At 44.1% G+C, this 12,661-nt stretch overlaps 1 protein-coding gene across 4 annotated transcripts in view; it reads left to right on the plus strand.

Moving 5' to 3' along the window:
- The first annotated feature begins 4,207 nt into the window (after positions 1-4,207).
- DOCK8 (dedicator of cytokinesis 8) overlaps positions 4,208-12,661 on the plus strand; it is a 141,011-nt gene continuing 132,557 nt past the window's right edge. Inside the window, exon 1 of one of the 4 annotated variants that reach the window (XM_083576453.1) lies at positions 4,208-5,299. In XM_083576453.1, the coding sequence (XP_083432579.1) occupies positions 5,247-5,299 (53 nt within the window). In that variant the 5' untranslated portion in view covers positions 4,208-5,246. The remainder of the gene's footprint in view (positions 5,300-12,661) is intronic. The other 3 variants (XM_083576450.1, XM_083576452.1, XM_083576451.1) reach the window with 3 other exon arrangements.

Consider the following 12,661-nt stretch of genomic DNA (forward strand, 5'->3'; position numbering starts at 1 on the left):
AAGCACAGAATGAACTCAGGCTTGCTAGAGAGGTTAAAAGCAACAAAAAAGGCTTTTATGGGTATGTTCGTAGCAAAAGGAAGAACAAAGAAACAGTGGGGTCACTCAGAGGAGAGGATGGTGAAATGCAAACAGGGGACACAGAAAGGGCTGAACTCCTCAATGCCTTCTTTGCCTCAGTCTTCTCCGATAAAGAAAACAATGCCCGACCTGAAGAATTTGGAGCAAATGATTCAGCAGAGGAAACACAGCCCAGAATAACTAAGGAGATAGTACAAGAATACTTGGCTAGTCTAGATGTATTCAAGTCTCCAGGGCCAGATGAACTGCATCCAAGAGTATTAAAAGAACTGGCAGATGTGATTTCAGAACCACTGGCAGTCATCTTTGAGAATTCCTGGAGAACAGGCGAAGACCCGGCAGACTGGAGGAGGGCAAATGTTGTCCCTATTTTCAAAAAGGGGAAAAGAGAGGACCCAAATAATTACCGCCCAGTCAGTCTGACATCAATACCAGGGAAGATTCTGGAGCAGATCATTAAGCAAACAGTCTGTGAGCACCTAGAAAGGAATGCTGTGATCACCAATAGTCAGCATGGATTTCTGAAAAATAAGTCATGTCAGATGAACCTGATCTCGTTTTTTGACAGAATTACAAGCCTGGTAGATGAAGGGAACGCAGTGGATGTAGCCTACCTTGATTTCAGCAAGGCATTTGACAAGGTGCCCCATGATATTCTTGTAAAGAAGCTGGTAAAATGCGGTCTTGACTATGCTACCACTCAGTGGATTTGTAACTGGCTGACTGACCGAACCCAAAGGGTGCTCATCAATGGTTCCTCTTCATCCTGGAGAAGAGTGACTAGTGGGGTGCCACAGGGTTCTGTCTTGGGCCCTGTCTTATTCAACATCTTTATCAACGACTTGGATGATGGACTCAAGGGCATCCTGATCAAATTTGCAGATGACACCAAACTGGGAGGGGTGGCTAACACCCCAGAGGACAGGATCACAATTCAAAACGACCTTGACAGATTAGAGAACTGGGCCAAAACAAACAAGATGAATTTTAACAGGGAGAAATGTAAAGTATTGCACTTGGGCAAAAAAAATGAGAGGCACAAATACAAGATGGGTGACACCTGGCTTGAGAGCAGTACATGTGAAAAGGATCTAGGAGTCTTGGTTGACCACAAACTTGACATGAGCCAACAGTGTGACGCGGCAGCTAAAAAAGCCAATGCAATTCTGGGCTGCATCAATAGGAGTATAGCATCTAGATCAAGGGAAGTAATAGTGCCACTGTATTCTGCTCTGGTCAGACCTCACCTGGAGTACTGTGTCCAGTTCTGGGCACCACAGTTCAAGAAGGACACTGACAAACTGGAACGTGTCCAGAGGAGGGCAACCAAAATGGTCAAAGGCCTGGAAACGATGCCTTATGAGGAACGGCTAAGGGAGCTGGGCATGTTTAGCCTGGAGAAGAGGAGGTTAAGGGGTGATATGATAGCCATGTTCAAATATATAAAAGGATGTCACATAGAGGAGGGAGAAAGGTTGTTTTCTGCTGCTCCAGAGAAGCGGACACGGAGCAATGGATCCAAACTACAAGAAAGAAGATTCCACCTAAACATTAGGAAGAACTTCCTGACAGTAAGAGCTGTTCGACAGTGGAATTTGCTGCCAAGGAGTGTGGTGGAGTCTTCTTCTTTGGAGGTCTTTAAGCAGAGGCTTGACAACCATATGTCAGGAGTGCTCTGATGGTGTTTCCTGCTTGGCAGGGGGTTGGACTCGATGGCCCTTGTGGTCTCTTCCAACTCTATGATTCTATGATTCTATGATTCATAGAATTGTTCAATTTCAGTTTCTTCAGCACCAGTAGTTGGTGCATAAACTTGGCTTACTGTGATGTTAAAAGGTCTGCCTTGGATTCGTATCGAGATCATTCTATCATTTTTGAGATTGCATCCCAGTACAGCTTTCGCCACTCTTTGTTGACTATAAGGGCCACTCCATATCTTTTATGGGATTCTTGCCCACAGTGGTAGATATGATGGTCATCTGAACTGAATTCGCCCATTCCCGTCCATTTTAGTTCACTGATGCCCAGGATGTCAATATTTATCCTTGCCATCTCATTTTTGACCACATCCAACTTACCCAGGTTCATGGTTCTTACATTCCAGGTTCCTATGCAATATTTTTCTTTACAGCATTGGACTTTCCTTTCGCTTCCAGGCATATCCGCAACTGAGCAACCTTTCGGCTTTGGCCCAGCCACTTCATCAGCTCTGAATCTACTTGTACTTGTCCTCCGCCCTTCCTCAGTAGCATGTTGGACGCCTTCCGACCTGAGGGGCTCATCTTCCAGCGTCATAACTTTTATATGCCTGTTGTCTTTGTCCATGGAGTTTTCTTGGCAGGGATACTGGAGTGGCTTGCCGGTTCCTGCTCCAGGTGGATCACATTTGGTCAAAACTCTCCACTATGACCTGTCCATCTTGGGTGCCCTGCATGGCATAGTTCATAGCTTTTCTGAGATATTCAAGCCCCTTCGCTACGGCAAGGCAGTGATCCATGAAGGGGATTAAATTAAAAAACCTTTTAATGAGGGTGAAAGAGGAGAGTGCAAAATATGGTCTGAAGCTCAACATCAAAAAACGAAGATCATGGCCACTGGGCCCATCACCTCCTGGCAAATAGAAGGGGAAGAAATGGAGGTAGTGAGAGATTTTACTTTCTTGGGCTCCATGATCACTGCAGATGGTGACAGCAGTCACGAAATTAAAAGACACCTGCTTCTTGGGAGGAAAGCAATGACAAACCGAGACAGCATCTTAAAAAGCTGAGACATCAGCTTGCCAACAAAGGTCCGTATAGTTAAAGCTATAGTTTTTCCAGTAGTGATGTATGGAAGTGAGAGCTGGACCATCAAGAAGGCTGATCGCTGAAGAATTGATGCTTTTGAATTATGGTGCTGGAGGAGTCTCTTGAGAGTCCCATGGACTGCAAGAAGATCAAACCTCTCCATTCTGAAGAAAATCAGCCCTGAGTGCTCACTGGAAGGACAGATCCTGAAGCTGAAGCTCCAATACTTTGGCTACCTCATGAGAAGAGAAGACTCCCTGGAAAAGACCCTGATGTTGTGAAAGATGGAGGGCACAAGGAGAAGGGGACGACTAGAGGACGAGATGGTTGGATAGTGTTCTCGAAGCTACCAGCATGAGTTTGACCAAACTGCAGGAGGCAGTGGAAGACAGGAGTGCCTGGCGTGCTCTGGTCCATGGGGTCACGAAGAGTCGGACACGACTAAACGACTAAACAACAACATCATTGATGGTAAAAACAAAATCCTTGCGATGGTCCATGAATCCACTAGGTGGCACTTCATACTGAACATTTCTACATTATGAATCACACCAACTTTTTGTTTATCCCCATCTGTCATTCCAAGGCATTTTGTTCATCCCGGCATCTGCAACCACAGACAGACTTTCTTGGTGGAATGTGCAGGATTAGGCTGTGAAATTGTTCCTGGTTAAAAAAAATATCCATGCTATGAGTGTTATGGGAGTTTCTCACTGGAAATAATCTGAAAATGTATTTTTATCATTTTTTTTACTGTCCTAGGTGGACCAGGAATCCAAGTAATTTAAAAGCCAGGTGGTTAATTTTTTTCTGTAGTAAGACAAATGTGTGCAGTTTTGTTTGTTCTTTGACTCCCACACAGTTAGCTCTAGTCTAATTTATCTTAACTGGCCCACAGCACAACCCTATACATGCCTACTTCACTACAGGGTTTAGGATTGCTATCTCAGTATTTTGTCTAGAAGTGCAAAGGAATTAAACTTTTGTATATGCTGTAAATCTGTATTCTCTGAGCATCAGAGCCGCTGCGCAAATCAAAAAGTCAATGGATGTATACTTCAATATACTAGGTCCCATTGTGACCTGGATAGAATGGGAGGTGGGGTAATAAAATATAAGGGTGAACGGATGCAAAAAAGATATCATCCTGGAGTCGTTTTTATTTCCTCCGTGCTGTGTAAAATACATGTTTAAATTGCATGGCGGCTTAGGCTTTCCCTCCTGTACTGTGCTAGACTGAGTGCATAACTTGCTCACATGCCTGGATTTGTTTTCACAACCTGTGATTAATTTGTATTTATTTGTCTGTTAAATCCCCACCCTGGGCAGTTGCTCTTCCCCCACCCCCAGGCACAGAGGCGCAGCCTTTGCAACCCACGGGCGCTGCTTCGTGCTATCGGCGTTTTGCGTTTCGCACGCGCTGCTGCTGCTGCTGCTAAATGTCCAGCCGTCCTTCCCGAACTGCGTCCCGAGGAGCCCCACATCCCGCCGCCCAATATTTCCCTCGGTTTGAAACCCGAATCTTGTTCAGTGAGCGATCACCTCGAGCTTTTCCCCGCAGGCGCCGAGACTGAAGGGCGGCGAACGGAAGGCTTTGCAAAAGAGCGGCTTGTGCAAGCAGCGGACACGTTCTTGCAACGACAGCTCGGCAGACCAGGGCGGCTCGGTCGTTTTTGCACCTTATGATGCAGGACAGTCCCAAACTGCGCCCCCGCCCCGGTCCTCGGGGAAGGCAGGACGAGAGCTCACAGCTCACGCACGTGGAGGGAGATCTCCCAAGCGGGACCGACTTCTGAAATGCTTTCTCAGAAGGAAACAGATTCCTCCCGAAACGAAAGAAACGTGATCGGTGTCACTTAGAAGCCGTTAAAAAAGAGTACTGTAATAATATTATAAAATGGCGTAACGTTTTAAGAAGCTGGGCAGGGCAGTTCTGGAGTCCGGTCAGCGGCCGGCCCTGTGGCAGGATACATCCCATGAGGTGAGAAACGGCAGGGAAGAAAGGTATGAAGACGACGCACCCCTCAAAATGGAAAGCCAGCACCTCAGGGGAAATGGTTCGGCTTCGTCCTCTCCCTGATGAGCTAGACTTCTTTTGAACTTGCAGTGATGTTTTGATCCAGGCTACGCCACATTCCCAAATGGGACGCCCCCTCCCGCCCGAGTGGGGGCCCCGGCTGCCTCCCGCCGCGGCAGAGGCGTCGCCGGCCCCTCCCTCCCCGTGGCCTGCGGATTTCAAGGAGGAAGACCGAAAAGGCGGAAGTTTCTTCTGCCCCGACGTGCCTGCCCCTGAGGAGGCGCCGGAGCAGGGCTCGAGGAAGAGGCTTCCTCCTCGGCGGAGCGGGACTCCGCGGGGCGATCGCGGCCCGGCCCCTCGGCATGGCCACTCTGCCCAGCTCGGACAGGAGAGCCTTTGCTCTGAAAATCAACAGGTAAGGGCACCTGGGGGCATTTCCCAAGAGCGGCTCTTGACTGGCCTCGCTGGCCGGGGAAGCTCCGGGAGAGACGCGCCCGGAGAGCAGATCTGCCGCTTGCCCCATCTGCCCACCGCCGGGGACTTCGCCGCAGAGCCGCGGTCCGCGGGGCGTTAAGGAGAGGCGGAGCAGAGCGCGCGCACACGCACGCGCCGAAGGAATTTGCTTTTGGGCGGGGGGAGTTGGAATCCAGACTTGTTTGCGCTTGGCATGGGGTTAGAAATCTAGATGCAGCTTGTTGTTTGGTCGATTCTGAAGGAGAAAGCCTCACCTCCTGGGGAAAAACCCTGATCATATTATTATTTGCACAGAGAGGTGGTAATAAGTTGATAGAAGGTTTTTATAGCTCTGAGAAATAGGAAGTGTCAAAAACTTAGTCAGAACTTGTTCTCAGCATGGTTCTAAACTGCAGTGAATATATGTTTGTAATTGACTAAAGTTTTCCCTTTCCTTCCCAAGAGTTTAAGGTTGCAAAAACTTACAGTATTATGGAGTAGTGCAATATACTTCACTGGGATTCTCAGGTGACCACTCGGTAAAAGATTATTCTCAGTTGCAGCCAGACTAATCCACAAAACTGGCATACTTCCATTAAAAAAATTCCTGGTGAAAATGCTGGGATTATGCCAATTGAGTGCAATTAAGGCTGTAAGTAACTTGTGGCTTGCTGTCGATTGAATGTTTCGCCTTTTCCATACACCTTTAATAACTGTACAAGCAGAAATTCCACAGGCACTACTTTCCTAGGCATAGACATACAGTAACGGGCAGACTCACCTGCTGAATATATGGCTCACACAAACTTTAACCAACTCTTGACCTGTTAATGCCCAGGAAATGGCTTGGGGGGGGGGGAGTTCTTTGAAACTCTGCTCAGTTTAGCTCCCCTGCCCCCGCCCTGCCATGTTTTGGTATCTAATAATACAACCCTAATCCTATTAATCCCAGTAGAGCATACTTTCAGGCAAAACAAAGTTTCCTACTAGAAAAAAGTATGGAATTAAATTTACTTTTTGTGGATGCATACTTTGATCACTTACTGTATTTCCTACTGTCCATTTCAATAATCTTGTTTGTGGATGAACTAATATAACATTTCATTAAATCCTTTATGTTGCTTTACGTGACTAACTACCTAGTGAAATCAGAGATGTGGAGAGCTTCCTTCAGTTCTTTTATTTAAATCAACAGAAATACATGGCGACCACGGAATATGCTCCCTCAATCTTGAGCTGCTGCTCTGGCAGTTACTTCCTAGCTTCCACACCCCTCCTGCCGTCTACGGTGGCCAGCAGTTAAATCTTTCTGTCCAGATACAGGAAGGGAGAGCCTAGTTCTAGGAGGAGGAAGGGGCTCTCCCAGGCTTTCAAGTGGCTGTACTGTTTCTACTACTTCTGACTCCTCTCTCTGTTCAGGACTAGTGCATCTGCTAGCTTGCTCCTGTTCCTCACCCTCCATTATTTCCCAGCTCTTTGCTTCTTCTTCTTCTGAGGTGTGCCACCACCACGAACCTGGGCCCATGCTATCTTCATCTGTCTCCTGCCTGGAAGTCTCCAGGGATGGCAGTCTCCACCACTCCTTCTCATCTGCCCAGTCCCTGACACAACCAGATGGAAGGCTTTTGTTCTTTAAAATAAAACTGCAGATAAAAATGTTAAAGGTTTTTCCCAGTCTGAAGCATTTCACACCTTTTGATGCTTTTCTATGTGAAGTCAAATTCAGTAAGTTGAAGGATAGAACAACCGGGAAATTCTGCAGTTGTGCAATTGCAAAAATGTCTTTGTAGTGTGGCAGTTGAGTAAAAGCCACTGCAGAAAATGTAAGTGATTGTAGAAACTCAACTGTTGGGACCTTTCAGATGCTTCAGTGCTCTCCCTCTAGCATGTCCAGGTATATGTTTAGCTAAACAAATCTAATTCCAGTTGCTAGGATAAATGAAAGGAGATGACTATTATGGGGCATCTTACTGGTCACAGGTATAGAATAAAGGTGGGACGAGATGCACTTTTGTCTACTCCAGTAATGCAATTAATATTTTCATACTCTTTTGTCAAAAGTGTAGTATAGTGGTTAAGATCGATAGACTCGTAAACTGGTGAACCGGGTTTGATTCCCCGCTCCTCCACATGCAGTTGCTGGGTGACCTTAGGCCAGTCACACTTCTCTGAAGTCTCTCAGCCTCACTCACCTCACAGAGTGTTTGTTGTGGGGGAGGAAGGGAAAGGAGATTGTTAGCCGCTTTGAGCCTCCTTAGGGTAGTGATAAAGCAAGATATCAAATCCAAACTCTTCTTCTTCTTCTCCTCCTCCAATAATCACTGCCATCAGACTGAAGAATTCCAGGTTGTACTACAAGGTTATCTTGCTTTTTGTACCAGAATCATGCACATTCTGTGTTTATAGAGTAAGGAATCATGGGAAGCAGAACACAGATAAATGTTTTAAGAATGAATGGCACATGCAGATTTTATTTGTGAGTTTTCATGATCTTATCAGATCTTATGAATAATGAGATCACAGTGTATAAAAAGCAATTGTTCTTCAATATGTGATGAAAGTTACCGGTCAAGATAAAGACAAATTAATCTTGTTAAAGACACCACTGCTCTATAGCTGAGCCCATTTTAGTTTTCCGTTTTACAATTCATGTTCTTTTTTTTTTTGTTTGAAATAATTTTTATTAATTTTCCAGTATAAATTTATACAAAATTAAACATCCAATTCTCACCAACGTCTTCTTTTGGACTTCCATCAACATGTCTGATAATTCTCCGTGTTATCACTTTCTCCACATTTCTTAATTTAATATTGCACTATATAATTATTTGCCTTATCATATTATTTAATCAATATTTCTACCATACATTCTCACAAAGCTTCCTAAAAACTTACAAACATTATCTATTTATCACAAATATTTTTGATATATTCTGTAAATTTATTCCAGTCCTCAGTGAATCTCTGGTCTCGTCGGTTCCGGATCCTCCCTGTTAACTTCTCCAGTTCTGCGTAATCCATTAGTTTCATTCTCCATTCTTTAATCGTAGGCACTTCTTGTTTCCACTTCTGGGCCAACAAAATTCTAGCTGCTGTTACTGCATATAAGAATACTTTCCAATCCTTCTTTTTAATTTCATAACCTAGTATTCCTAATAGAAATGTTTCTGGTTTTTTAACAAATGTATATTTCAACATTTTCTTTATCTCATTATATATCGTTTCCCAAAAACATTTCACTTTTTTACACTCCCACCACATATGATAAAATATTCCTTCTTTTTCCTTACATTTCCAACATTTATTGCTTACCTTATACATCTTACTTAATTTTACTGGTGTTACATACCATCTATATATCATTTTCATAACATTTTCCTTTATTGTAGTACATGCAGTAAACTTTGTCCCTTCCTTCCACAGTTTTATCCAATCATCAAATTGAATATTATATCCAAAGTCTTTGGCCCACTGGATCATAACCGATTTAACCTCTTCATCCTTTGTATACCACTCTAATAATAATTTGTACATTTTGGATAGAATTTTCACTTCATTATCCAATATTTCCTGTTGAAACCTAGATTCCTTCTCAGAAAAATCTCTTTCTAATACTTCTTTTTTAAACATTTCATTAATCTGAAAGTAATGCAGCCAATCATTTACATATTCTTTTACTTCTTCATATGGTTTCAATTTCCATTTATTCCCATCTTTATTTATTAAACTCCCATATGTTATCCACCTCCCCGTCATATTGATCTTCTTAACACTCATCACCTCCAATGGAGATAACCAATGTGGAATTTTAGGCTCCAGTAGGTTTTTATACCTACCCCATACTTCAATCAGAGATCCTTGAATGATGTGATTTTCAAAACCTTTGTACACTCGTTTTTTATCATACCATAAATACCATAAATATGCGTGCCAACCGAATCTATTATCATATCCTTCCAAATCTAACAAATCTGTATTTTCTAACTTCATCCATTCTTTCAACCAACAGAGGCATGATGCTTTGTAGTATAATCTCAAGTCTGGCAGGGCGAAGCCTCCTTTATCTTTTGCGTCTGTTAACAACTTAAATTTTATTCTTGGCTTCTTACCCAGCCAGATATACCTTGAAATTATTCTTTGCCATTCTTTAAATATTGTCACCCCTTTGATTATTGGAATTGTTTGAAACAAAACCAACATTTTCGGTAACACACTCATCTTTATCGCTGCAATTCTTCCCCCAAATGATAACTTCATTCTCCCCCACACCTCCAGATCTCGCTTAATTTTATTCCATATTGGTACATAATTATTTTGAAATAGATCAATACTCCTAGGAGTCAACATAATCCCTAAATATTTCACTTTCTTAACCACCTCAATCTCTATCTGTTGCTGTATTCTTTCAGTTGTTTCTTGATCTTTATGGGATCTTCTATCGTTATAACCAAGTCATCAGCAAATGCCTTTACCTTATATTCATTACAACCAACTGTAACACCTTTTACTTGTTCATTATTTCTTAGTGATCTTAGGAAAACTTCTAGGACTGATATAAATAACAACGGTGACAAAGGACACCCTTGTCTTGTACCCTTAGTTATAGCAATATTTTCCGTTGTTACATTATTAACAATTAGTTTTGCTCTTTGCTCGGAATATATTGCCTTTATACCGTTTAGGAAAGATTGGCCCATATCCATAACTTGTAAATTCTTTAACATAAATTCCCAAGAAATATTGTCAAAGGCCTTCTCAGCATCTACAAAAATCAACATGGCCTGCTTATCCTTCCTGTTGGTCAGATATTCCATTATATTTATTATATTATCTTTCATCTGCCTACCAGGAAGGAAACCTGCTTGATCCTTATGTATCATTTCCTTTAATATCCTTTTCATCCTATTTGCTAAAATATTTGCAAACATTTTGTAATCATTATTTAGCAACGAGATCGGCCTGTAATTTTTAACCTGAGTCAAATCAGAATCTTGTTTTGTAATAAAAGTGATATAGGCTTCTTTCCAAGTTTCTGGTATTTCTTCCTTTTTTAAGATATTGTTCATCACTTCCTTTAACGGTACAAGTAGGGTATGTTTCATTTCTTTGTAATATCTTGCACTAAATCCATCCGGTCCAGGTGTCTTCCCGCTTTTCAATTCTTTTATTGCAGTACATTTCATGTTCTTAGGGACTTCTGATCACCTGTGATTATTCCTCAGAAGACTCATATCTCTGGTTATTATCTAGTAAAATGTGTTTCACTGTACATGCAAGATTAAATTGTCTTAATTATTTTTAACTGTTTTTAACTGACAACTTATTTGTGGTCAAAGTCAGGTCTCTTTGTTGGATGTGCCTGAGAGGAGAGGAGTGAGGGAGAGCAGGGGGCCCCAATCCCAGTGGTTCAAGGTAGGGGGAGGTAAGGCATGGGGGGGCCAAGTAGGGGGCACACAACACAGGCAGTTGGTGACTGTGCCGTGTGCCAGCCCCTCCTCTAACCCAGGGAATTGCAGTTGTCCTATCGGCCAGCCCTCGGGTCTGTGGCTGCTGTTGCTGAATGCCAGGTCCTTGGCTCAGTCAGGGAGACCACTTGCGCTCTTGACCCTTGCCCCTCTTGGTTGATAAAAACCAGCAGGGAGGGGATAGCTGGCTGGGCCAGGGAGATGGTTATTGCCTCTTTACGAGAGGGGGTGGTCCCTGCCTGCTTGAAGGAGACAGTGGTAAAGCCACTTCTCAATAGACACTCCCTGGATTCAGAAAATCTTGCAAACTACTGGCCAGTTGCTAGTCTCCCTTTCCTGAGCAAGGTTCTAGAGTGGGTGGTTGCAGACCAGATCCAGGCACTCTTGGAGCAAACTGATTTTCTAGATCCATTTCAATCAGGGTTTAGCCCCGGTTTTGGCAAAGAAGCTGCTTTGGTCACCCTGTATGATGCCCTCTGTTGGGAGAAAGACTGGGGAAATGTGTCCCTGTTACTTCTCTGCGACCTTTCAGTGGCTTTTGATACCCTCAACCATGGTATCCAAATTAGGGGTGGGTGACACTGCTTTGCGGTGGTTGCAGTCCTCCTTGGATGGTCATTTCCAGAGGGCGTTGCTTGGGGAGTATTTTTCAGCCCCGTGGAAGCTTTGATGTGGGGCTCAATTCTCTCCCCTGTCCTGTTTAACATCTACATGAAACTGCTAAGTGGGGTTATCTGGAGGTTTGGAGTACGTTTGTCAGCAATATGCTGATGACACACAGCTCTACTTCTCCTTTACATCTGCAGGTGAGCCAGTGGAAGTGCTGGGCCATTGTCTTGTCTTGATAATGGACTGGATGAGAGCCAACAAAGTGAAGCTCAATTCAGATAAGACGAAGGCACTGTTAGTGGGTGGTTCCCTAGACCGGATGGCTGGGAGGTTGCCTGCTCTTGATGGGGTTACACTTCCTCTGAAGGAGCAGGTTCATAGCTTGGGGTTGCTGTCACTTGAGGCTCAGGTGGCATCAGTGGCACAGAGTGCCTTCCTTCAGCTTTGGCTGGTGGCCCAGCTATGCCCCTATCTGAACAGGGATAGCCTAACTACTGTCGTCCATGCCCTGGTAACCTCAAGGTTAAATTACTTCAATGTTATATGTTGGGCTGCCTCTGAAGATGGTTCAGAAACTTCAGTTAGTGCAGAACTCAGCAGCTCACTGGGACAAGACCATTTGAACGTATTACACCAATCCTGGTCCGACTGCACTGGCTGCCAATTAGTTTCTGGGCCCAATTCAAAGTGCTGGTTTTGAGGTATAAAGCCTTAAACAGCTCAGGACCGCAATACTTCAAGGACCGCCTGTCTCCATATGAACCTACCTGGACCCTGAGATCATCCTCTGAGGCCCTACTTCATGTGCATCCTCCTTGAGAGGTCCAGAGGGTGGCAACACGAGAACGGGCTTTCTCTGTAGTGGCTCCTTGTTTGTGGAAGGCTCTCCCCAGGGACGTTTGCTAGGTGCCTTCATTATACACCTTTAGGTGCCAGGCAAAAACGTTCCTCTTTAACCAGGCCTTTGGCTGATAAACATCTAGGTAAAGGTAAAGGTACCTCTGACCGTTAGGTCCAGTCGCGGATGACTCTGGGGTTACGTGCTCATCTTGCTCTATAGGCCGAGGGAGCCGGTGTTTGTCTGCAGATAGCTTCTGGGTCATGTGGCCAGCATGACTAAGCCGCTTCTGGCGAACCAGAGCAGTGCACAGAAACGCCGTTTACCTTCCCACCATAGTGGTACCTATTTATCTGCTTGCATTTTGATGTCCTTTCGAACTGCTAGGTGGGCAGGAGCTGGGACCGAACAA

The sequence above is a fragment of the Podarcis filfolensis genome (genome assembly GCF_964270895.1).
Source record: "Podarcis filfolensis genome assembly, chromosome: 11".
Taxonomy (NCBI): Eukaryota; Metazoa; Chordata; class Lepidosauria; order Squamata; family Lacertidae; genus Podarcis; species Podarcis filfolensis.